Source organism: Sorex araneus, chromosome 2, assembly GCF_027595985.1.
Source record: "Sorex araneus isolate mSorAra2 chromosome 2, mSorAra2.pri, whole genome shotgun sequence".
Classification (NCBI taxonomy): domain Eukaryota; kingdom Metazoa; phylum Chordata; class Mammalia; order Eulipotyphla; family Soricidae; genus Sorex; species Sorex araneus.
The window spans coordinates 232898186-232922810 of NC_073303.1; the positions used below are offsets into that span (position 1 = coordinate 232898186).

General features: G+C 60.8%; 2 protein-coding genes across 5 annotated transcripts; one reads left to right on the top strand and one right to left on the bottom strand.

The window, feature by feature from the left end:
• Positions 1–3989: 3989 nt before the first annotated feature.
• On the top strand, positions 3990–8452 carry DDX39A (DExD-box helicase 39A). 2 transcript variants are annotated; one of them, XM_055128765.1, is made up of 12 exons: positions 4013–4084; positions 5456–5549; positions 5958–6169; positions 6243–6370; positions 6486–6578; positions 6799–6982; positions 7280–7398; positions 7472–7603; positions 7677–7786; positions 7870–8014; positions 8113–8260; positions 8342–8452. In XM_055128765.1, the coding sequence occupies exons 3-12, from the start codon at positions 5962–5964 to the stop codon at positions 8356–8358; spliced, it is 1284 nt and encodes a 427-aa protein (XP_054984740.1). In that variant the 5' UTR covers positions 4013–4084; positions 5456–5549; positions 5958–5961; the 3' UTR covers positions 8359–8452. The 2 variants fall into 2 exon arrangements, with proteins under 2 accessions (XP_004616874.1, XP_054984740.1); XM_004616817.2 differs by lacking the exon at positions 5456–5549 and having other exon boundaries at positions 3990–4084.
• Positions 8453–8607: 155 nt separating this feature from the next.
• ADGRE5 (adhesion G protein-coupled receptor E5) lies at positions 8608–22815 on the bottom strand. Of its 3 annotated transcripts, XM_055128762.1 has the most exons (20): positions 22751–22815; positions 19721–19771; positions 19473–19601; positions 18443–18598; positions 15406–15552; positions 14759–14899; positions 14241–14375; positions 14110–14156; positions 13941–14018; positions 13225–13402; positions 13036–13143; positions 12273–12496; positions 11217–11396; positions 10264–10455; positions 9681–9907; positions 9526–9592; positions 9364–9455; positions 9111–9279; positions 8932–9030; positions 8608–8844 (listed from the first exon to the last, which is right to left on the bottom strand). In XM_055128762.1, exons 1-20 carry the CDS (start codon positions 22788–22790, stop codon positions 8815–8817), a joined length of 2490 nt encoding a protein of 829 aa, XP_054984737.1. In that variant the 5' UTR covers positions 22791–22815; the 3' UTR covers positions 8608–8814. The 3 variants fall into 3 exon arrangements, with proteins under 3 accessions (XP_054984737.1, XP_054984738.1, XP_054984739.1); XM_055128763.1 differs by lacking the exon at positions 15406–15552; XM_055128764.1 differs by lacking the exons at positions 14759–14899; positions 15406–15552.
• Positions 22816–24625: the final 1810 nt, after the last annotated feature.

The following is a 24625-nucleotide window of genomic DNA, read 5'->3' on the forward strand; positions in this document are numbered from 1 at the left end:
GACTCTGGAACTGGTGGGGGGGTCCTGCCCCTCAGGGATGTTGGGGTCCTTCATTGCTGGGTCCCCAACTCCAGGCATTGGGAAGATGCAAAGACAAAATCTAGTGCTGAGGGGCTGGAGCGATAGCTCAGCGGGTAGGGCATTTGCCTTGCATGCGTCTGACCCGGGTTCGATTCCCAGCATCCCATAGTGTCCCCTGAGCACCACCAGGAATAATTCCTGAGTGTACAGCCAGGAGTAACCCCTGTGCATCACCAGGTGTGACCCAAAAAGCAAAAAAAAAATCTAGTACCAAGAACCAGAGGTTGGTGGGATTTTTTTTGGGGGGGTGGGGGGCAGGATTATTCCTGGCACTCCTGGTTAGGTAGGGTTGGGGTTTTCACCCAAGAACCTGAAAAGGCCAGGATGGAATCTTAGCCGGAAGAAAGACACTGAGGCTTGTTTTTCTGCAAAAATGTAGCTCTGTTCCATCAGAGAGCTCCCCCCCCCCCCAGAGTTCTCTAACCTTGGGGAAGGAAATGTATAGAAATGTATCCAGTCCCCAGCAACAGGGAAAGAGAAAGTGTTTTCCAAACCAGACAGATGGAAGAGTGATACTCCGTATCCCCTTGGCTGGGATCTGTGACTTCTGTGCCTCAGTTTCTTCTTCGGTAAACAAGGGTCATAAGAGCACCAGCAGAAGGGACAGTGAGTGCCAGGCGCTTGTCCTGCTCGTGACTGACCCAGGTTCAGTCCCCTGAGTCCCCTCAGTCCCTGAGGACTGAGCCCTGAGCCCTGAGTCAGCCCTGAGCATCACCAGGTGTGGCAGAAGGAGGACAAAACCTAGGGGTTCTGTGAGGTTGAAACACATTCATTCTTGGGCCAGAGATACAGCATGGCCGGGCCTGGGCTTCCATTCTGTGACTGCGTTGGGTCTCCCAAGCACCAAGCCAGGAGCAGACCAAAAGAAATAAAATGTTTCTTTTCTTTGATTTTTTTTTTTTAATTTCCTCCCACACAGTTGGTCAATTGATGCTCCCACTTGCCCAGGGGCTGGTGTGCAGTTCCCCACTCCACTTGTGTCCCACCTGCTGCTTTGGATGGCATCTCACCTCGGCCTCCACCGGCAGAAGGTGCCACCAGCACAGAGGAGGGAGAGGAATTAGATCTGAATCCCAGACAGCTCCCCCGGCCCCACTCAGCTTTCCTCCCTGGCCATCTCTCCTGCACATCAAGTGTCACATTTTGTGACTTATTGAAAAAGAAAAAAAAATAAAAAAGAAAGAAAAGGTGTGTGTGTGGGGGGGGGAAACAGCCATTCAGTGGAGTCTTAAAGTCATAAACAAATTTTTAAGTATTTTGGTTTGCTTTTGGAGAGGAGGGGCTAGTCCACACGCACTTACTCCTGGGTCACCATATGTGGTATCAAGGAATCATGCCAGGGGACCTGTGCAAGATGAGAACCCTCACCCCAGTCCTCTCTGGACCCCAGAGACCAGTTTTTCGGTTGGCTTTGTTGCTTTGGGGCCACACCCAGTCGTGCTCTAGTCGCTGGAGCACTCCTGGCTGGCGGTGCCAGGAATTGAACCCAGGTTTGGCGCATGGGAGACAAACTTCTAGTGTGCTCTCTCCAGCCCCTCATAAACAATTTGGAGACTGGAAAATCAGGGTGCAAAGATTAAAGAGTGGTGACCAGCGTGCAGTAAAATAAGGTAGATTGCGAAATCACTGAACACTTGATTGACCCTGCCTGAGCTGGGCAAGGCACTGGCCTCCAGACAAAGGCTTTGTTTTGTTTTGCTTTAAGGACCACACCCGGTGGTGCTCCAGGACATGCGGGCTCTGAGCTGGAGGTGGATGGGGTAACTCCCTGCTGAGCTTGAGGCCTGGCGGGATGCCAGGGGCAGAACTGAAGGCCCCCAGAGACAAACCTGCACTGGAGCCCAGAGAACTGTCTCCTCAGCCTCACACTGGAGTGTTAGACCAACTGACCTTAACCTCAAGAGCAGATTCCTACAAGTTGGATGGCAATTAGGTGGCCACTCTTTCCTTCCAGCTCTTGAGGAGCCGTGCAGTTTCCCAATAAGAATTCTGCAGGCAAGGATATTGCAGCTGAGAGATGCCTGGATCACAGCATTTTTCTCCTCCTCCAAGGGTGTTGTTTGCATGCAATTCCTAAAATGGAACCATTTAGAGAGCATTAAAAACCTTGGGGAATTAAATGCTCAGTAACCACTTGATTGAATAGCCTGATCTACACAACACGTTCTCAGGTCCCCTGGTGCTGAAGAAAACACAGCAGTGAGAGCACTTGCCTCGCACACATCCCTGAATTTGATCCTCCACTGGTAAATATGGTCCCTGAGCACTGCCAGGGGTGATCCCTGAGCACAGATCCAGGCGGAAGCCTTGGGCACTGCTGGGTGTGAGCCTAAAACAGGGAGAGAGAAACCCCCACACACACAGGCCACACAGCAGCCACCAAGAACTGCCTGTCTTGTCAGCAGCAGCAGCATGGACCAGAACTCAAAGCTAATTAGCGTCTTCAAAGAAGACAGATACCAGAACCAAGGAATCCATTCCACAGATGGGAAAGGCAGAATGGGAAAAAATATCTCTAGAGCTCAAATTCTCACCAGGGTTGCCTCGTAGGGTGTGGGGTCCAGTAGCTGAGGGGCACAGCAGAAATTTCTGGAGAAGGGGTAGGAATTCAGAACTGTTTCATGTTTTATGGGCAAGTGCCAAGTGCTGACAGTGGTCAGAAATCATTGTCCTGGGGCTAGAGCGGGTAGAGTGTTTGCCTTGCACACGGCTGACCCGGGTTCAATTCCCAGCATCCCATATGGTCCCCGAGCACCACCAGGAGTAATTCCTGAGTGCAGAGCCAGGAGTAACCCCTGAGCATCGCCGGGTATGACCCAAAAAGCTTAAAAAAAAAAAAAAAAGCACTCCTGCTAAGGCTCAGGGGACCAGATAGGATGCTGAGGATTGGACCATAACAGTACTAGCCAAACATCCTACTGTCTGTACGATCGCTCCAGCCTTTGTGTTTCTTTATCAAGTTTACCTTAGTATATAAAGTAGGGGTGAGGTGTGGGTTAAGGTTTGATAGGAAAGTATTCAGATTACTTTCTGCGGTGCTGGGGATCAAACTCGGGACCTCACATACGCAAGGGAAGAGAAGAAAATGTTTGAGTGCAGTGTCGAAAACATCCTGGTTTTGTGGTCTGAACCGGCATGGCCCCCGGCACAGGGTGTGACCAGGCTGTGACCCTCAGCAAACGGGAAATGTGGCTTGTGACAGAGCCTCACTCCCACGCCCCAGGGGAGCCCTTACCCCGACTGCCAGTGCAAACTCAACGCAAGCTCCTAGTTTCCTGTGCTGGCTTTCCAGGGTTCCTGCTCGGGACCACCCGGGATTGCAAACTGGGTCCCACTCTGAAAAGTCCCGGGCGCCGGGGCGGGGAAAGAGGGACCTGCAAGGAGGCGCCACGTTTCTTTCTTTCTTTTTTTTTTTTTTTGGCTTTTTGGGTCACACCCGGCGATGCACAGGGGTTACTCCTGGCTCTGCACTCAGGAATTACCCCTGGTGGTGCTCAGGGGACCATATGAGATGCTGGGAATCGAACCCGGATCAGGCGCATGCAAGGCAAACGTCCTCCCCGCTGTGCTATCGCTCCAGTCCCCGAGGCGCCACGTTTCTTAAGGGCTAGTGGCCAGCTCATGGACCAGCCAACCTGGCTTCTATAGGCCAGCACTAAAAATGGCGGCGCCCACACAGGGCCAAAATAAATAATTAAAAAAAAAATCCACACCCCCATCTCGTCACGTGTCCGCGGGCGGGCGGGGCCGAACCTAGCCACTCTTGACCAATGGACCCGAGGCGGGCGGCACGCCCCTTTTGCTCTCTCCACCAATAGCCTCTCTAAATTGCCCCCAAGATCCAATTACCGCGCTCACCGCTCCCGAGTGACATGCAAGCGGACCAATGACTGCGCGCCGTGGACGGCCGGTCCTAGACGCGCGGCGACGGGTGCCGGGGCGCGCGGAGCGGTGTCGGCAGTCGGCGGCGCCTCCAGCACGCGGCGGCGAACGGGGACCCGGGGTAAGCGGCGGCTTGGGCGCGGGGCTGCGCTGTGGGACAAGGGGCAGCGGGCGAGCGGGTGAAGGCGGACGCGAGGGGCTGCGGCCGGTGCGGGCGGAGGGGGCGCGGGCCGGTTGGGGTGACCTGGGCGGTGGCCGTTGGGGCGCCAGGGCGCATGCGCGGGGGCCGGGCGGGCCGTTGGCGCTCGGGGCGCGGGACCCACTCCGGGGGCCTGTCATGCCGACCCCGAGCCCTGCCCGGCCTGGGGGGGACCCGGGTAAAGCCCGGCGGCGTGTAGGCGAAGGGCCCGCACTGAGTGGGCTGCGTCTTGCAGTAGCCACTGGGGGTCCGACAGCCTTGTCCCTACCCCTCCACTCGGCACTGGGGACGAGCAACATCTCTCCGCCCAGGGTTCCCCATCTCTGAAGTTGTTCACTTCAGAGTACCCCGGGGGCCTCTGGCACCCCAAACCTCGCCGGGAGCGACCACTGGCCGCCAGACTGACTCCTGGCCTGCTCAGTTTCCACCTGTCTAGGCTGCTTCCGGTAGAATATATTCCCGGGTCGCTCAGGGGGCTCTCCTGACAGGAGAAAGCAGTTTCAATGCCTCTCATCTGACCTTTGCCCCCCACCCCCCACCCCCGCCAGTAGGCCTCCTCCTCCCGCCTATTTCTTTGACATACCCCATCCCCAGGGGTGAACCCAGAGGAGGTGCCAGGTAATCAGTGGATCAGTTGCTGATTCTCCCTGTGCTGGTTTCATCCCCAATTGTCCCGACTGAGCCCTGTGTGAACCCCTGAAGTCTTGTGCTTTCCCCTATGCCACAAGCAGCAGCATCAACCACAGGGGCTGGCGCCCTGTGGGGAAACCTGAGCTTTCCCGCCCACCAGCCCCTCCTGTGACCAGTGGGGACAGCAGGAAATGCTCTTCCAGAGCCGCAGACCTCTCCAGGAAGAGGGGGATCCCAGGCCTTCTGAGGCTCGTGGAGGGAACCCACACCTGGCAGTGGGATCGATCCCCTGGCTGGGGATCGAACCTGGGATGACTGTGTGCAAAGCCAGCTGTGCTGTTGCTCCAGCCTGACCTGGGTTTAGAGGCTGCTTTGGCGACTGCGGGGGGAGGAGCAGGCTGGGCAGGGGACCACCTGGAGGAGTGGTCACAGGTGGCCACAGTGACAGAACTGTGGCATTAGGCAGGCCAGAGTCGCCCAGAGCCTGCCAGTGTGCTCGCCTGGCACCGTCTTGAGAGATGAGCCTCGTGTGCATACTGTGTTGGCCCCGACCACCTGGTGCAGGGACCCCTCTGGGTGGACTTTGAGAAGGCCATGTTCGGCCAGAGAGAGAAGACAGTGGGTGAGGCACAGCCGATCCGAATTGGATCCCTGGTTTTGCAGAGTCCCCCGACAACCACCTGTCGTCAGCCCCGAGCACAGGGCCAGGAGTGAGCCTGAGCACGGAGTCAGGAGTCAGCCCTGAGTACAGAGCCAGGTGTGAGGCCTGCGCACAGCCGGGAGTGGTGGTTGAGCACAGAGCTGAGAGTGGCCTAAAACCCAGAGAAAGATGCGGCATCAGTGCCTGTGTGCCGGAAGCCCGTGGCTGTGCTGTGTCCACGTCCTGCCAGGAGGTGGCTGCCGGGACGCTCCCTGCGGGAGACCTGCTGGGGATCTGGGCATCATTCCGAGGCCCGCAGGGAGAAGTGGGGTGTGGCCCTGGGCGTCTTGGCAGCGGCTTTCTGGGGCGGAATTGGGAGGTTTCCTCCGCACAGTCCCTGGAAACACGGTGGGCAGAGAGCCCCCAGCCCAGAGCACAGCAGTGGGGTGCAGAGTGGGGGGGCCAGTGCCTGCCTGTGCCCAGCTGCTGCCCCTCGCCCTAACTGCCGAGCCCTGCCCCTGTCAGCACCATGGCCGAACAGGACGTGGAGAATGAGCTCCTGGACTACGAGGAGGATGAGGAGCCCCAGGCCCCTGCCGAGAGCACCCCGGCCCCCCCCAAGAAGGATGTCAAGGGCTCCTACGTGTCCATCCACAGCTCTGGCTTCCGGGACTTCCTGCTGAAGCCGGAGCTGCTGCGGGCCATCGTGGACTGTGGCTTCGAGCACCCATCCGAGGGTGAGCGCCCCAGCCCCTGCCCCCGCCCCCCCGGTCCACAGGGTGGCCGCTGACTGCCCCTCTGTCCCTCCAGTCCAGCATGAGTGCATCCCGCAGGCCATCCTGGGCATGGACATCCTGTGCCAGGCCAAGTCCGGGATGGGCAAGACGGCTGTGTTCGTGCTCGCCACCCTGCAGCAGATCGAGCCCATCAACGGACAGGTGGGCCTGGCCCCTCCCGCTCGGCCACCATCGGGGCTGGATTCCTCAAGCGCTCTATGGCCACGCCCCTCTTCTGGGTGCAGGCTGGAGCCCTGAGTGTGTTGCGTCCCCCCAGGTGGCAGTCCTGGTCATGTGCCACACGCGGGAGTTGGCCTTCCAGATCAGCAAGGAGTACGAGCGCTTCTCTAAGTACATGGCCAGCGTGAAGGTGAGTGGCACCTGCCACGTGCCTCGCGGGCTCCGGCCCAGCTGGGCTTTACCAGGCTTGGCTGCAGTGCGGCAGGCTGAGGGCTGCGGTGGTTTTTGCTCCTTAAAAGCCTGATGAATTATGCACAGCCCCAGGGGCCACTCCCTGGAGGCTGGCCAGTGCGGGGCGGGGCGGCCCGGGGTGCCAGGAGCCGCTGAGCTTCCGCCCCTGCACCCCATAGGTGTCCGTGTTCTTCGGGGGCCTCTCCATCAAGAAGGACGAGGAAGTGCTGAAGAGGAACTGCCCCCACGTGGTGGTGGGGACCCCCGGGCGCATCCTGGCGCTGGTCCGGAACCGGAGCCTCAGTCTGAAGAATGTGAAGCACTTCGTGCTGGACGAGTGTGACAAGATGCTGGAGCAGCTGGGTGAGTGGTGGGAGCCGTGGGGGGCTGGGGGCGCGGGGGCCAGCGGGCGCGGGCCAGGCCGTGGGGCTGCATCTCTCACCCCCGCGGCTGTCTCTGCCCCAGGCTGCCCTCCCTGACGCGGCTCCCTGGGTGCCCGGCCCGGCCGCCCCGCTCTGGCAGCGTGTAAGTGATCGCAGCCCGCCAGCGGCCCGCAACCCCCTCCGGCCCTGGCTCCCTGGCAGCGGGGGCGGGGCTGGTCTGCTCCCGGGTGTGGGGGGCTCGCGCAGGCCCCCGCTCAGAGCCTGCTGGTTCCCGCAGACATGCGGCGCGACGTGCAGGAGATCTTCCGGCTGACCCCGCACGAGAAGCAGTGCATGATGTTCAGCGCCACCCTGAGCAGGGACATCCGGCCCGTGTGCCGCAAGTTCATGCAAGACGTGAGTGTCGGGGCCCGGCGGGGCGGGCTGGGGGGCCACGGGCCCCAAGCTCACCGCTTGCCCCGGCCGGCAGCCCATGGAGGTGTTTGTGGATGACGAGACCAAGCTGACGCTGCACGGGCTGCAGCAGTACTACGTGAAGCTCAAGGACAGCGAAAAGAACCGCAAACTCTTCGACCTGCTGGATGTGCTGGAGTTCAACCAGGTGCTGGCCGGCCTGCGGGGGTGGGGCTGGGGCTGGGGTGAGGCGACCCCCCAGCTGACCCCTGCCCACGCAGGTGGTCATTTTCGTCAAGTCGGTGCAGCGTTGCATGGCCCTGGCACAGCTCCTGGTGGAGCAGAACTTCCCGGCCATTGCCATCCACCGGGGCATGGCGCAGGAGGAGCGGTGAGTGCATCCTCCGGCCCCGCCGCCTGTGCCTCCCGCACCCCAGCCTGCCTCTGAGGCCGCCTTTTGTCCCCTGCACCCAGCCTGTCGCGCTACCAGCAGTTCAAGGACTTCCAGCGCCGGATCCTGGTGGCCACCAATCTGTTTGGCCGCGGGATGGACATCGAACGGGTCAACATCGTCTTCAACTATGACATGCCTGAGGATTCGGACACCTACCTCCACCGGGTGAGTGCCCCCCCACCTCCCCCTCATTCCCCGAAGCCCCCAAGGTGCAGGTGAGCAGGTGGCCTGATTGGCCTCCCCGACTGGCCTGCCCTCCGCAGGTGGCCCGTGCCGGCCGCTTCGGGACCAAGGGCCTGGCCATCACCTTTGTATCGGACGAGAACGACGCCAAGATCCTCAATGACGTGCAGGACCGGTTTGAAGTGAACGTGGCGGAGCTGCCCGAGGAGATTGACATCTCGACTTACAGTAAGTGGCTCCCTGGGCGGCATGCGCACAGCACAGGTGCCCTGGCCCCACCTCACTTCTCTCCTCTACCTGTGCCTACAGTTGAGCAGAGTCGGTAACCTCCGCCCAGCGACCGCGCTGACCCTTCGTGTTTGCAGTTGAGAAGCCAAGATTTGTGTTCCGTGTGAGAATAAATTTTTATTACAAAGCTTGGCTCCACCGCCTGTTCTGTGCCCAGTGCGGTGCCGGCCGGCGTCAGACGTACATGCACACATACATGCACACGCACACACACACACACATGCACACTCACCCACACACCCAGTCTCCAGCAGAAAGGCCCCAGGGATGGGCGGGGCCCTGTACCGTGTACCTTGACCAACACCCGCTGCCCCATGCCACACCCAGCCATGGACTTTGCAGAGATGGGTTTGTACCAGGGGGCTGCACCCCCCACCCTCCACTTGGGGCACACTGCGGCCTGCAGGGACCATCTGCCTGTGCAGAGGCAAAGGTGCAGGGAAGCAGGAAGGAGAATCTTTGGCCAGTGCAAGAGCTGCGGGGCCTGTGCGTCGTCACATGCCTGACTCGGAGGGCCTGAGTGCCTAGAAAGGAGGGACGTGCATGAGGATGGGCCGGCATGCCCGGGACCTCTGTCCCCCAGTCTGCCTGCCTGCACCCCACGCTCTTACCCGAGTCTGGTTTTGGCTGGAGCCGGAGGTGGTGGTGGCAAACTCCGAGTACTTGTTCCCTGTGACCAAGCCTGCCCACTTGCGGTACTCCTCCCGCACCTGGGGGCCACAGGGTGGTCAGGAAGGGGCTGGGGCACCCCCACCCGCTCCGGACACCCTTGTTTGGCCAGCATGCCCACCTTCTTGTTGAGCACACAGTGCAGCAGGAAGAGGAAGAGACCCTGCAGGCAGTTGAGGACTGTGAAGGTGTAGGACAGAATCCAGCTGTGCGGGTCAAAGAGGAACAGGCCGAAGACCCAGGTGCAACCCAGCACGAAGAGCTGCGCCATGGCTGTGATGGTCAGCACCCTGAGGGCGAGGGAAGTGGGCAGTGGTGGCCCAGGCCCGCCCCTTCAACCCCCAAAGCCGGCCCCAGCCCCTTGCGGCCCGTACCTGGCCTTCCTCAGTTTCTTCATATCAGGGTTGATCTCGGAGAACTTTTGGGTGAGCCTCCAGACGGTGGTGATAAAGATGATGGCGTTGCACTGGGGAGAGGGCTGAGGGTTAGAGGGCCTCCAAAGGGGCGGTGGGGCTTCCCGAGTGGGCTGCACTCACCAGAATGATGAAGGTCACGGGCCCCAGAAAACTCCAGAGAAAGCCTTTTTCGGGGTTCAGCCAGCAGCTGGGGACAGGGAGGGGCCGGTTCAGCAAGGGCGCCCCCGGAGCGTGCCGCGGGGACCCGGCCGCCCAGCCCTAGCGCCCGCACTCACTAGATGGTGCGGCCGTAGCCCTCGCTGCGCACGGCGGCCGAGATGCCCACGATGAGCAGCGGCACGCCGTAGCCCAGCAGGTAGAGCCAGCGCCGCGCGGGGCTCTGGCCCTGGAACACGCGCACCACCAGGAAGTAGAGCTCCACGCCCTCCAGGCTCATCCAGCAGAAGGCGGCCAGGAAGCAGTAGTGCAGCAGTCCGGCCACCAGGCGGCAGCGCAGCCCGATCTGCGGGCGGGGAGCGGGACCAAATCAGCGCGGGGCGGGGCGCGCGCGCCGCAGCCAATCAGCCCCCGCACCAGAGCTCGGAAGTGGGCGGGGTGTTGGGTGCATCAGCCAGTCAATTCTCAGGGAGAGCCCTAGTGGGCGGGACCATGGCGGGGCGGGGCGAACTTCAGCCGCTCCCCACGCCAGACGTCCTAGAGGGCTGGGCCTCGGGCACCGCTGTCAATCCCACCCGGAACCCAAATGGGCGGGCCTCGGGCGGGCAGCGCGGGGACCCAGCCCGCGGACTCTGGGCTGCGCCTGGCAGCACCCCGAGGTGAGCGTGGGGGTCGTGCGGGGAACGGGGCGCGCTCGCTCACCTCGCCGCCTTCGTTCTCGATGCCCACCAGGAAGATGGTGGAGCCCAGGAAGAGGCAGATGCAGAGGTGCAGGTGCACGGTGGTGCGGGAGCCCTGGATGGGCCGCACCAGCAGGAACGTGAGAATGCACAGCATCAGGCAGATGAGCGACAGCGACAGGCCCACCTTGGTGATGAGGGCCAGCCGCGGGTCCTGCGTGCACGGCGGGGGGACATGGTCAGCACCCCGAATGCTGGCGCTCTCCCCGTCCGCCCCGCGTCCCCTCCTACCGCCCGCACCCGAGCTAGCCTGTCCCTGTCCGCGCCTTCTCTGGTTCCCCGCGCTCCTGACAGCCCTCTCACAGCCACGAAGCCCTCTGGGAAACTGACGCTCCTGGCACTCCATGGGACCCCCACCCTGAAGCCCTCCGCAGCTCCACTCCTCCACCCCCAGCTATCTGCTCGCCTAACCCCCCAAGCTCTTGGGTTGTTTTTTTTTCTTGCTGTTATGTTTTAATCTCCCCAATGGAGCTGGGGGCCACCAGGACTTCGTTGATGGCAGCACGTGCTCCAGCTCTAGTTTCTGTCTCTGGCCTGTTTTTGAGATTATGGGGAGGAGATAGGCCGGTGCTCAGGGCTCCCGCCTGACAGTGCTCACATGCATAGTGCAAGGATGGGCCAGGGACTCATCCTTGACCCCTGTGTTATCTCTGTGGCCTATTTTCTTGGGGGCTAGGGGCTAACTCCTGGCTATACACTCAGGAATCACTCCTGGTGGTACTCAGGGGACTTTAAGGGATGCTTCAGATCGAACCCAGGTTGGTAGTGCAAGGTAAACCCCCTTCCTGCTGTCCTATCCCTCAGGCCCTGTGTGTGGCCTATTTTATTGGGGGGGGGGGAGGGGAGCCCTAGACTACAGCCCAGGGTGCTAGCAGCTGCCCTGTGCATGCCCGGGACGGAGCCCGGGGCGCTGACCTGCACGTTGTAGTGGGCCATGAGGATGGCGAAGCTGCTGAGGTGACCGCAGATGCAGGTGCTGCTGCCGTTGGCGCTGCCCATCAGCCGGCAGCCCGAGGTGTTCCAGCGCCCGGCTCCATTCTCGTCAGCCTTCCAGAAGGCGCAGACCAGCTCCTGCCGCACGCCAGGCGTCTCCTCCTGCGGGCAGGTGCAGGCGGTCAGCGGGCAGCCAGGACCCCATTCTCGTGGGTCCGTTTGGTGTGGCCATGGCCCTTGGCCCTCAGGCTCACTCCTGGATCTGTGTTCAGCGGCTCACTCAGTGCATGGGGCTGGCAAGTGCCTTCCCCTGGCCCCTGCTCTCTAGCCCCTCCATGCGGGGGCCACCGCTGGTGATCCTGGGACTTACTCCCGGCCCTGAGCTCCTGGTGCTGCTTGTGCGAAGACACTTGTGACCGTTCTCTGGGTTCTTTCTCTAGTGCCAAGGAGCCCACTAGGGGGCTCTAGAGGGCCTAAGGGGAGGCCTTTTGTGTGACAATATTTTGGACATGTGTCAAGCCAGGGAATCTGCCCATGCAGAGTGGCTGACAATCAGGTGTGGGGACCGGCATGAATAAGCTCCCCACGCGGGCTCCTCTGTGTTCTGGTCGCGGCCCAGTGACTGTGAGGACCGTCCTGTGCACCGCCATGGCAGAAACCAGGGACGTTATTCATCAGACTGGCAGGAGGGTTAAAGGGGCAGGAGTGAATTGATTTGCATATGGCAACTCGGGTTCTGCCCTCAGCACCACATGGTCCCCTGAGTACCACCAAGAGGGATCCCAAAATCATGCCCTGGGAATACTGTTCCCCTTCCAGCACCACTGGGAATGATCCCCAAACAAAGCAAAACAAAAACATGGATAAAAGCTGCAAAGGACAATAGGCTGTGATTCTTACAATTGGTGGTGACCCACTGGCATGTGCAAAGGCCCTGGGGTAGGCCTGAGGGAGGAAGTATGGGAAAAGGATGGGACCCTGTGAACAGAGCCACCATGCCGCCACCTCCCACTGTGCTGCCTCCCCAGCTGCACTCACGGGGTGGGAGAAGGCGAAGTAAACTGGATAGTCCAAACTCTCCGTGTGGGGATTGCTCAGAAAGACGGAGTTGACGGCTGAGAGCAGCTGCAGCCGGGCCCCATGGACAGGGCTCTCGTGGATACTTTCCAGCCGAATCTGATTCTCAGGGTCCAGGTCCAGGGAAGCATTGGCCACCAGTTTCTCCATGCTCCGGCTGGAGAAGACACCGGCCACGGCAGGGCCTGGGGGAGGCAGATGCCATTACCTTTGGCCACACCCTCCTCCCCACCCACTTCCCTCCAGCTGTGTCTGAGTCAGCCTCAGCAGACCCCAGGAACGAGCTGGAGGCCCAGTGGGTCAGACGTTTCATACTCTCTATTTTTAACTCTTGGGCCACACCAATACTGCTCAGGGCAGTCTTCTGGCTCCCTGTGGCACTCAGGGGATCTTGTGGGATGCCAGGGATGGAACCGGGAATAGCTGTGTACAAGGCAAGTGCCCTCCCCGCTGGGCTAGCCCCAGTGGCTACATACTCTTTTATTGTCTTTTGTTTTGGCATTTTGGGTCACACCCAGTGATGCTCAGGGGTTACTCCTGGCTCTGCACTCTGGAATCACTTCTGGCGGTGCTCGGGGGACCCTATGGCTACCGGGGATCAAACCCGGGATGGTTGTGTGCCAGTTAAGTGCCCCAGCCACAGGGACTGCATATTTGAACCTCACCACTAGCTGCCCACATGCAAACCCTCGCCCCAGGAGACCCTGCAGACCCCCACACTTACCCGAGTCTCCGGCTGCACCCGCCACGGCCCAGTTCAGCATCACCCGCGCATGGCTCTGGCCCATGGTGACGTTTCCATCCTCTCTCTCCTTGAGCACCAAGGTCAGCTCTGAGGGCAAGGGGGCAGTGATTGGGGGCCCCTGATGCGGGGGCAGGGTGACCTGGGGCTGGGGACAGGATGTGCTGTCACCTGTGCTGGAAGGGGAGGTGTAAGTGAAGGACGAGTCCGGAATGGCTCTGGCCAGAGTCCTCAGGACAACCTCCAGGCCCGAGAGCAGGTTGGTGGCCGCGCGGTGCCGTTCAGACAGGGTCAGGCTCCCCAGGTCCCCGGGGGACTCCAGGAGCTCGTCCACACATGTGATGAGGTTCTGCAGGGGTGGGGGCATAGGGGACAGTGCTGTGTCACAGGGCCCCAGCATGGCCGCATGTGTCCTCCAGCTCCAGCATCAGCACCTTCACGGCCTGTTCTGGCCACTGTCTGTGTACATCGAGGGTGTGTGTGCGTGATGAATTTACAAGTTTGTTTGGTTTATTTATTTATTTTTGCTTTTGGGGTCACACCCGGCCATGCATAGGGGTTACTCCTGGCTCATGCACTCAGGAATTACTCCTGGTGGTGCTCAGGGGACCATATGGGATGCTGGGAATCAAACCCAGGTCGGCTGCGTGCAAGGCAAACACCCTCCCCACTGTGCTATCGCTCCAGCCCCTTGAAGTTTGTTTTTATTGATTAATTTTAGTTTGGGGGGCACACCCAAACGCTGCCCAGGGATGGCTCCTAGTAGGGCTCTGGGGGCCATATGGGCTGCTAGGGACCAAAGCTGGGTCTGCCCCGTGCAGGGCTAGCCACCCACCTGTGGCACTATGGCCCCACTAGGGCCTTAAAGCCGCGCTTCCTGCACTTACCTTGACTGTTTCCTGGGCTTTATCTGACTGAAAGTTTGCGCTCAGATCCTGCACTCTTTGAAAGAAGTGGGAGAGGGTCTGAGGAGAGGGAGATGGGGGGTCAGAGAGTCTCGTGGGTGGGCTGTTTGGGGGGTCCCTGCCTCCCTGCTCCCTGCGGAGACCCCTTCACCTGGCTTCTGATTCCAGAGGGTGGGCTCCAGGCCGGGAAGGAGATCTCTGCAGGGTCACAAGAGAGGCTCATTAGGGCTGGGGGTGGGGCTGTGAACGCAGGGCCGGCGTGGGGTCAGGGGGCCCAGGTACCTTCACAGACTGTGTTCTGGAATCCGGCTTTGGGAACCCAGCCCTGGCGACACTGGCACACGAACGCGCCCTGAGTGTTGATGCAGACGGTGGAGTTGTGGCACGTGTGTTGTCCGGTGATGCACTCGTCCACATCTGCGGGCACAGCGTCTGGGTCAGGTCGGGGTCAGCCTCAAACGGGGGGGGGGGGCCCCCCTCGGTCTCTAGCCTGGGCTCGGGCCAGCCCCGCCCATCGTAGCCACGCCCACATCACAGACCACGCCCATCCACACGCCCTTCCAAGCTCCCGCTTCAGGCCAGGCCCCTCTCGGCCACACCCTGCAGCCTCCTGTGCCCCGCTAGGCAGTAGGTGGCAGCACCCAGAGACTAGAGGACCTTGGGTGGTGGGCAGGAAGGTGGCGGGACTTGTGCTGAGGCCTAAGCGTGGCAGCACGTGAGCTCCCCCTGCCCCAGCCACCCGCCAATGGTGAAGTGACTGATTCCCGGGTTTCCGGGCCCACTCGGGCAGGGGCAGTCACCTTGGCAGACCGTGTTTGGGGTTCCAGCTTTTAATTTGGGCATCCAGCCCGGAGGGCAGCGGCATTTGTAGGAGCCAGGAGTGTTGACGCAGGTGGTGGTACTGGGGCATTCGTGTGTCCCAGACGCACACTCGTCCACATCTGGGGACACGGAGATGGGGGAGGGTCAGGCCCCTTCCCCTTTGGGTTCTACTGACCTCTCTGGGTGTCTGCCAGGTGTGTACCTCCACCTCCAGGCAGGACACCGAAATTGTAGAAAGGCAAAAAGCAGCTTCAGGAGCCAGAGAGAAAACAGCCAGGAGGGCGTTTTCCCTTCACGTGGCTCACCCGAGTTTGATCCCCGGCATCCCACGTGATCCCCAAACACCGCCGGGAGGAATTCCTGAGTGCAGACCCTGGAGTAACCCCTGAGCATCGCCAGGTGTCCTCCTTCCCACCAAAAGCAGCTGCATCCTGTGAGCCACTGCCACCTGGGGTCTTGGAGCTTCCCCTTGGCACCCCAGCTCCTCCCGGGACCCCCACATCTGTCTACATTCCGCCTCATGGGAGCAGTGCCCGGTCTTTGGGGCAGCCCCGTTGGCGCTGTGGGCTGCTGGCCGCAGACCGGCTTCTGACTGTGCCCCAGGCTCAGGCTTTGAGCTCTGGACCTTCGCAGATGGTATTGTTGGGGCCGTTAGGGGACCCGGGAGCCGGCTTCCAGCCCGGACGGCAGAGGCACTTGTAGCCCGACAGGAAGTTGAGACAGTGGGTGGTCTTGTGGCAGGGTCTCGGTTCCAGGTCGCATTCGTTCACGTCTGGAGACAAAGCCAGAAGTCAAGTTCCCCCCACCCCGCTACTCTGCTGAGTGCTCAGTGCTCATGTTGAGTGCCCCAGGCCACCACCCCATCCCCAGCTGACCATTGGCTTCATCCCACGAGATGGATACGGCGGGGCACAGGTCACCCACAATGGACACCGGAGAACATGGCCTGTCGCTGGGGCTCGGAGGCACCTGTGTGGTGCTCGCGGAACCCCGATCCAGATCGCCCCGGGTCCAGGCCTGTGGGGCAGGAGTCCTGCAGTCATGTGGTGTGGGACCTGGTGTCCACTGTTCAGGGCTATCCAGGGTCATCCAGAGCTTTCCAGGCTGTCCAGGGATGTTCAGAACCATCCAGGGCCATCCAGGGCTGTCCAGGGCCATCCAGGGCTGTCCAGGTCATCCAGGGCCATTGAAGAATCCTCATGCAGATGTCCCCTGGCCCATTAGGATGGGGGGTCAGCAGCATCGAGGCTGGGAAGCTGGAGAGGCCCGGCTAGGGGGTTAGTTGGTCTTTGGGATTTTTGGTCCCAGGGGCACCGGGGCCCCCATGTGGGCCTCTGGAAGGGCACTCCTGGGCCTCACTCCTGAAGTGGCCACACAGGTTGCTGTTTGTTCCCCACCATCCAGGTGTGTCCGTGTGTCCTGCTGCCCCCAGAGCGAGGCGGGTGGTGGGCGTCCTCCTGGACTTCTGATGGGCTCCAGGTGGAGAGGGGAGGGTTCTGAGCCCCCAGGCACCAAGGAAGTCCCAGAACATTCCTTCCTTCTTTCACGCAGAGAAGCGCCCAGAGAGTAGGTGAGAGGCATCTGGGCACCAGGCAGGGATGCTGGGGGCAGCTGTGAGCTGAGGACAGGGGCTCGGGGGCCATGAAGTGCCTGGCGTGGCTGGCACATGCAGGGGTGCGGCGGAGGGAGGTGCTGAACTGGGGTGCACAGCTGCGCCTGTCAGGCCGACACTGGGGGGTCTTTGTGCCTCCTCACAGTCCCCCGCTGGTATGTCCATGGGGTCATTTCCCATCTTTCCCGGGGCTGGGCCGCACCTGGCGGTGTCTGTGCGCAGGGATCCCTCCCAGCAGGGCTTGGGGGTCTCCGGGGTGCCGGGGTTGGACACTGGGCCAGCTGCACATCAGGCCAGTGCCCCCCCGCCCCTCAATGTTCCACTGCTTCAGGGTCCCCCGCTCTCCAAGCGCCTCACGACGCCCCTCAGGCTTCCCTGCTCCACATTCCTGGCCCCACCCACCCCCAGGATCCCCAAAACCCCTGCTGTCCCTCAGCCCTCCCTGGAAATTGCAAGAGCCAGACAATGCCCAGGGTCATCAGGCGGGCAAGGCCAAGGCAGACCAAGGGCATGAATGTGGAAAAGGGGTGAGGGGACGGGCGACCCCTTCTCAGCACCCCTTTGGGGCCTCACAGTCCTTCCCAGGAGTTTTGTGATGGAAGCGAGAGGCTCCCTCTAGAGAGAGGAAATGGAAGCACCAGGAAGCAAAGTAGGTCACACCAGTCACAAAGGGACCATCGCTGCTTTGGTTTGCTTCCAGGGCCATGCCCAGCAGTGCTCAGAGATGACTTCTGGTTCAGTGCTCAGGAATCACTCCTTGTGGTACTTGCGAGAGGGTCTCTCAAATGGGACCAGGGTGCCACAGATCAAACTGAACCCCCCCCCCCATGCCGTGTGCAAGGCAAACACCTTCCCCTCTGCACTGCATCTCTGGCTCCAGACTTGCTTTTTTTTGGGGGGGGTGTTGCTTTGGGCCACACCCAGCAGTGCTCAGGGCTTTCTCCTGGCTCTGCACTCAGGAAATACTCCTGGCGGTGCTGGGGGACCATACAGGTGCCGGGGATTGAACCCAGGTCAGCTGCGTGCAAGGCAAATGCCCTCCCCGCTGTATTATCACTCCAATCCCAGATTTGCTCATTTTAAAAAGCAAGTAAATAAAGTGGAGTCTCATCCAGAGGTGCATGTGACTCCTCGGGGCGCGGGTTTGAGCCTGGGGCTTATGTGGACCAGGCCCGTGGCTCTCTGAGCATTTCCCAACACTCCTACTTTATTTCTATAAAATAAAAGGTTTTTTTAATCTTTTTTTTGCCACACTCAGTGATGCTCAGGGCTGACTCCTGGCTCTGTGCTCAGGGACCCTATGGTATGTCGGGGATGGAACCTGGTTTGGCGGCATGCAAGGCCAGTGCCCTCCCCCCTGCGCTACAACTCTGGCCTCAGATTTTTATTTTATTTTTTTAAAAAATATTTAATTTTTTTCTTTTTGCTTTTCTTTTCTTTCTTTCTTTTTTTTTTCTTTCTTTTTTTTTTTTTTTTTGCTTTTTGGGTCACACCCAGCGATGCACAGTGGTTTCTCCTGGCTTTGCACTCAGGAATTACTCCTGGCGGTGCTCAAGGGACCATATGGGATGCTGGGGATCGAACCTGGGTCGGCCACGTGCAAGGCAAAACGTTCTACCCACTGTACTATCACTCCAGTCCCTCAGATTTCTATTTTTAAATATGAAAATTCTTTTCTGGAGGGGAGGCTGCATCTAAGCTACCTGTGCGGCTGCTGAGCCTGGGCCTGGCGCATGAAGGGCAAATTCCCCCTCACTTGAGCCCCAATCCTGGTCCAGGCACTTAGGGGGGGACAGGTTGAACCACACCTGGCCATGCTCAGGGGCTCCTGGCTCTGGGTTGGGGGAGATGGACCGTGGCACCCAGGGAGCCCCGTCTCCCTGCCAGCCCCAGGACCTTTCCCTTGAACGCCCGCAAGAACAGTGGCAGGGTTCCGAGTACACCCGAGCACCACACATGTGGCTCTCAGGGGCCAAAGTTCCTGGTTCCCAGCGTCCCCGGCCCCTGCCCCCATGAGCAGCCAAGAGGGTGGATGCTCCAGGGCCCTTACCACGACACGTGTTCTCGCTCTTGTTCCTAAACTTGCTCTCCCCGGAAGCCAGTCGGTACCCCGAGATGCACTCGCAGTGGTAGCTGCCCTCCGTGTTCACGCAGTCCGCCAGCCTCCCGCAGGACACGTTCAAGCTCGGGGCACACTCGTTGATGTCTGGAATACGGGGTGCAGAGTCACCTCTGAAGGCGCAGCACAGCGCCGGATGGAGTTCAAGCTCGAGCTCATGGCCATGAGGTTGGCCCCTCAGGCCCCACTCGGACCAAGCGCAACCCCAGCCGCATTGCTGCCGGCAGGGAAACTTGTGTCTTGGGCCTGAGCGATAGCACAGCGGGTAGGGCGTTTGCTTTGCATGTAGCTGACCTGGGTTCGATCCCAAAGGGTTGGCTGAGCACCTCTAGGAGTAATTCCTGAGTGCAGAGCCAGGAGGAACTCCTGAGCATCGCTGGGTGTGACCCCAGAAGCAAAAAAAAAAAAAAAAGTAAGTTGGGTCTACACCACAGACAGGTGTGTGGGAGCACCACAGCGGAAGGACTGCAATCCTCGGTAGGCACCAAGTGCTGGAGCACCAAAGCTGGATGCATGAGCACCACACACAGGAGAGTTTGGAACTCCCTGGGTGTCACCACAATAGAGGGAGAAGGGGCAGTGGGGAGCAAATCAAGCAGAGTTGCACTATAAGGCCACATGGCTGCAGCTGGAGCAAACCATGCCTGAAGCCCAAACAGCTCTGCCCTTCTCAGCCCCCGGCTGGCCCTCCAGAGTCGGACACAGTTGGAAGTGCCAAAGTGGGGGTGGTACAGAGGGCCACGCTGCCTCCCACTCCTCAGACCTAGAGGGGGAAGCTGAGGCACAGGTCAGGCTGGGTCTCCGGAGCTCCCGCCTCTCCAGACTTAGTCACTTTCCCCATGTTCATGTATGTCCCCGCCCCCATGTCCTTGCCTTTGGTGACAATCCAAGGACAAATGCTGAGGCGTAGCTGCCCCCGCCTCCCCCCCAGCCCCCCAGTCCCAGCCCCACGCCTCGCTACCTTCACAGATGTCCAGTGGATTGGTGAAGATCTCGCCCTCAAGAGCCCTGAAGCCCGGGTCACAGCGGCAGGATGTGACGTTGAAACAGGAGGACCGTAGGGGGCAGTGTATTTTGCAGGGTTCAGAGGCTGTGGGGACAGAGGTCAGAGACTGCACACTCCCTCCTCCCTGGACAGACGGTGCGCATGGGGGTCCGGGCCCTTCCCCTGGGCTCTGGAGGGGTCTGAGGTGTCCCCAGCAAACTCACCGCCACAATCCTGGAGTCCGACTATGGCCAGAGTCAGCAGGACGCTCAGAGCTGGAACAGAGATGGGGGTAGGCAGGGCCGGGGTGTCTGAGGGACGAGGGTCAGCCAGGCTGGTGCCCCGTCCCCAGAGAGCGAGGGCCCCAAGAGTCAGCACAGTCACACAGCGCCTGCTTTGCAAGCAGACTGTCACGGGGCCGACTCCTGGGGGCCCCCGTGTGCCCGGCGCCATGCCAGCAGCTGCGAGCCCCTCTGACCAAGCCCCAGCACCATATGTGAGCAACGGGAGCAACGGGGTGGGGGGAGGGTGGGCGCAGACTCCGGAGAGTGCTGTGAACGCGCAGCTACGGGAACCTCAGTCTGATACGTCCCAGGCGCCGCTGAGACAAGCCAGCACCTTAGGACAGCAGGGCAGGGAGGGGGCTGGAGGTCCATCCCCAGCACCCCATAGGGTCCCCTGAGCACGGGGCCGGGAGTGAGCCCCGGGCAGCACTGGGTGTGTCCAAACCAAAGAAAACAACAGCAAAAGTAGCCGCTGCCGGGATTGAGCAGGAGCTTTCCACATGGGCGCCGGGGGTCCCGACCCGCCTGCAGGGGCCCCCAGAGCCCCTCCCCCCCTCCCCCCAGACAGTGCCAGTAAGTGTGGTTAGTGTGACATCAGTCATGGCAGCTGTCACCATAGTGAAAGGAAATGAAATAAAAACACAAAGGGATGGGAGCCTCGGGCTGTCTGCGTCCCCCCTCACCCCAGGGCCCCCTGAACCCCTCCCGGGTGAGCACAAAGCCAGGTGTCAGCCCTGAGGGCCACAGGGTGTGGCGCCCCAAAAAAGATCAAAGGGGGGATAGGGCGTGGCTCCTTCTGGGGTTCCACAGTTCAGAAACCAGGTGTGGGGGACCCCATGCACCCAGATCCCAGCAGGGTACAGCTCAGTGCCTCAGTTTCCCCCTTAGGAATCGCTTCCAGAGCACCTGCGGTGGGAGGGGGGGTTGTTTATCCCCACGCAGCCCACATCCGCCCACCCTGGGGAGCCCAGGCACAGTGGGGGAAGGTGCGGCTGTCACCGCAGCCTCCAGGCACAGGATGCACCGGGCCCCCTCCCTCAGGCCGGCTTGGAGATGGGGGCATCCATGCTGACCTCCAGAGACAGGGTCCAGGGGCGGAGAGACAAGGCGGAACAGGGAGAGAGAGACAGAGAAGAGGCAGAGTCTGACTCGAGGGCCGGAGATCCCAGTGGTTAGGGCGCTGGCCTGGCATGCAGCCAATCCGGCTTTGACCCCTAGCACCCCATATGGTCCCCTGAGCTCGACCAGGAGTGACTCCTGAACAGCGCAGGGTGTGGCCTGACCCTTCCCCAGAAAGCCAGTGGTAGTGACAGACAGAGAAATAGGGAACTCCCACAGTGGGCAGAGACCGCCAGAGATGGGGAAACAAGCGAGTGGAAGCAGGGGGGCGTGGGGGTGGCACTGATCCCCGAAATCCAGTGAGCCGGGGGTGTGTCGGGAGGAGGAGGGAAGGAGTGTGACTCACTTCCTGGGCCCTGGAAGGGTGACTCAGGACCTTCCCTCCCCCCACTCAGCAGCTTCTGAGGACTCTGGGCAGGGCTGGGGGTGTGTGACAGTCCTAAATACTCAACCCTGGGGACTTAAGTACTCAAATTGGGGACCCCTTAGGTTGGCAGAGGACCCCTCCTGGAGGCCCTCCAGCTGGGGAAACTGAGGCAGCTGCCCAGCCCTGCATCCACGGGATATGCCCCACCATAGCATTAGGCCAGTTCTGCCCCGGGCGATCCACTTCCTCTCAACAGGAAACTCAGAGAAAGAACCTTCCTGAACACGGGGTCCCCCTCTGCGGGCCCCGCACAGCAGCTCCGGCCTCAGAACTGCTTTGTCCACCCCACACATGGGCAGTCGGCACCTGGGGAGGCAGAACTGAGGGGCTGGGCTCCCCAGACGGGGAGGGGGGCTCTCCCGCCTCACCTCCCATCCCTGCAGGCTGCTGGGCCAGGCCAGCTCCATCTGGGGACTGCTGGCCAGGCTCCAAACAGGAGCTGCTGGGGGAGAAACGTCTGCCCATTGGCCAAGCGTTTGTCCACTGCTCTGCGGCCGCCCCATCTGGTTCCCATTCAGGGAAAGCCCCGGGCAGGAGGGTCCAGCAGGAAGCGGGAGGAAGAGGCCCGATGGCGGGTGATCCCTGCAGGCTGTTTACAGCCCGCGCCAGCCCCTCCACCCTGCAGCCCCAAAGTGCTTCTGCTAATTTTACTTTCTTCTTTTTTGGTTTTGGGGCCACACCCTGCGGTGCCCGGGAACGGCCATGTGCAAGACCAGCGCCTGAACCCCTGGGCTCTCTCCGGTGCCCCTCTTGTTTGCGCTTCACCCTAACGGTGCTTGGGACCAGGGGTGCTGCGAGGGGCCAGAAGGGGCCTCCCGGGGCAGTCTCTCCCCACAGAGGGGCTTCTTGCCCGTGTGGAAGGCCAGTGCCCCCCGCCGCAGCCCTGCAGTGCTAACCCCCGCGCGGGCACTCAGCTCACACCTGGAACCTCCCCTGAGGGTGCGGTGACCCCACATCATTTCTCCACTGTTTCCCTGTTGCTTAGGCAACAACACCCCAATCTGTTCCCATAACCGGACCCCAGAACCGTTAGGGCCGCCCTGGGCGGGGCCGAGCAAAGCCAAGTCAAGTTCAAACCAGGCGCCACCAACCAGTCACCCCCACCGAGTGCCCAGGCCGGGGGAGCAGAATAAGGGGGTGTCTGTGCAGGTGGGGGGCACCCTGCGCCCCATCCGCCCTCTCCACCGCCTGTGGGGAAAGCAGCCGCCTCAGACAGCCCCACCTGCCTCAGTTTCCCTCTCCTGCAGTGGCGAGCACCCCATCCCGCAGTCCCGCAGAGCCCAAGGACACCCCGCTGTGAGTGGCGGCTCCTGGGGCGCCACCAGCTGCTCCCCCACAGCCGCTGTGTCTGCGGCCCGGGGCTGACCCTGCCCAAGCCCCCCTGGGGGGAACCCCGCCTGCCCGGCCAGCCCCGAAGTTCTCACCTCCAGGGACAGGGCAGTGGCCGTGGCGCGGGCCGCCCATGGTCGCTGCGGGCGGGCAGAAGGGAAGGCTCGGGCGGGGCAGGAGCACGGCCTTAAGAAGGGGGGCAGGGCCCTCCCCGGAACCGCCCCGCTGGGAAAACAGCCCCGGGAGGGGGGAGAGAGAGAGGGAGAGAGAGAGAAAAGAGAGGGGAGAGAGAGAGGAGAGAGAGAAAAAAGAGAGGGGAGAGAGAGAGAAAAGAGAGGGGAGAGGAAGAGAGAGAGAAAAGAGAGGGGAGAGAGAGAGGGAGAGAGAGAAAAGAGAAGGGAGTGAGAGAGGAGAGAGGGAGAGAGAGGAGAGAGAAAAGAGGGGAGAGAGAAAAGAGGGGAGAGAGAGAGGGAGAGAGAGAGAAAAGAGAGGAGAGTGAGAGGAGAGAGGGGAGAGAGAGAGGAGAGAGGGAGAGAGAGAGGAGAGAGAGAAAAGAGAGGGGAGAGGGAGAGAGAGAGAAAAGAGAGGGGAGAGAGGGAGAGAGAGGGAGAGACAAAGACAGTGAGAGAGAGACACACACAGAGACAGAGAGATAAAGACAGAGACAGAAACACAGAGAGACAGAAGACACAAAGGCAGAGGAGAGATAGAGAGACAGAGACAGAGACAGAAACACAGAGAGACAGAAGACACAAAGGCAGAGGAGAGATAGAGAGACAGAGACAGAGACAGATATAGATATTGACTGAGAGAGACAGAAATAGACAGAGACAAAGAGAGACAGAGTTAGGAGAGAGAGGCAAAGACAGAGCTAGACAGATACAGAGACACAGACAGGAGAGAGGCAGAGACACAGAGAGGCAGAGACAGAGAGATACAGAGACAGAGAGAGACAGAGAGACATAGGAGAGAGAAGCAGAGACCAACATGCATACTAACATGCCCACACACAGACACATACATACATCCACACAGGCACACATACACACCTACATATATGCAGAGACATGCAGGCTCATATGTGTACACATATGTGCTCTGGACAGATACATGTGTGCTGGGCTGTTCCCTGGGAAGGGGTCTCAGTGTGGGGTCGGAAATGATGTAGGGGCCCCTCCTAGGCTTACAGCCTTGACACATGGAAAGTGCAATCCCTGGGCCTCAGCTTCCCAAATGGGGAAACTGAGGCACAGGGTGAGTAGAGAGCAAATGGGAACCTGGGGTGTGGGTAATGAGATGCGGGGGTGAGGAGTCAGTGAAATGGGGGTGGGAGCCCTGGATTTCACTTTAGGGGCCTGAGTAACACATGGGGCTACCAGGGACCCCAGAACTCTGCCTGGGGGACTCGGTGCTGTGAGGCCCTGGATTTGATCCCCATGCCGCAGGGTTCCTCTGAACCACCAAGAGTGACCCCCAAACCTCTGGGTGTGACCTGAAACCCTTTGTCCCCTTCACCCCCTTTGCTCCACCAACCCCCTGGGCCAGTAGGGAAACTGAGGCAAAGTCCCCGCGGGTGCCCGTCTGCATGTCCCACCTTCAACCAAGATCCAAATATTTGGATTCACGTCCCTGAGTTTCCGTCACCTCAGCTCAGGGACGGCGGCCCCAAGACTCAGCCTGTTCCGTTTCCTGTTTAAGTGCGTGGACTTGGGGCGCAAGGGGTGAGTAGCGGCGGACAGACCTGGTCCCCCAGGACAGGGCTGGGGCCTCCTCTCCCAGGCCCCTGCACATGGGGGGAGGAGACAGGGCTGGGGGCCTGGCCGCTTGCCCTCAGCCCGCAGGCCCCAGGTGGGACTCTGGAAGGAACTGGGGCAGGGGGCAGGGGTGGGGCTCGGCTCTGCCCCAGCCTCGGGCCGCTCTATGGTCCCACCAGCATCCTGGTTCTTTCCCCTCTTCCTGAGGTATCTGCA

Bases quoted from the DNA above. Each gene is read 5' to 3' on its own strand.
- DDX39A (XM_004616817.2), top strand. From the start codon at position 5,962: ATGGCCGAACAGGACGTGGAGAATGAGCTCCTGGACTACGAGGAGGAT. The intron at 6,170-6,242 runs GTGAGCGCCCCA...CTGTCCCTCCAG, and splicing joins CTTCGAGCACCCATCCGAGG to TCCAGCATGAGTGCATCCCG. The intron at 6,579-6,798 runs GTGAGTGGCACC...TGCACCCCATAG, and splicing joins AGTACATGGCCAGCGTGAAG to GTGTCCGTGTTCTTCGGGGG.
- ADGRE5 (XM_055128762.1), bottom strand. From the start codon at position 22,790: ATGGGCGGCCCGCGCCACGGCCACTGCCCTGTCCCTGGAG. The intron at 11,397-12,272 runs GTGAGTGCAGCT...ACCTGCCCGCAG, and splicing joins ACTTCGCCTTCTCCCACCCC to GAGGAGACGCCTGGCGTGCG. The intron at 9,456-9,525 runs GTGAGTGCAGCC...CCCTCTCCCCAG, and splicing joins CCGTGACCTTCATCATTCTG to TGCAACGCCATCATCTTTAT.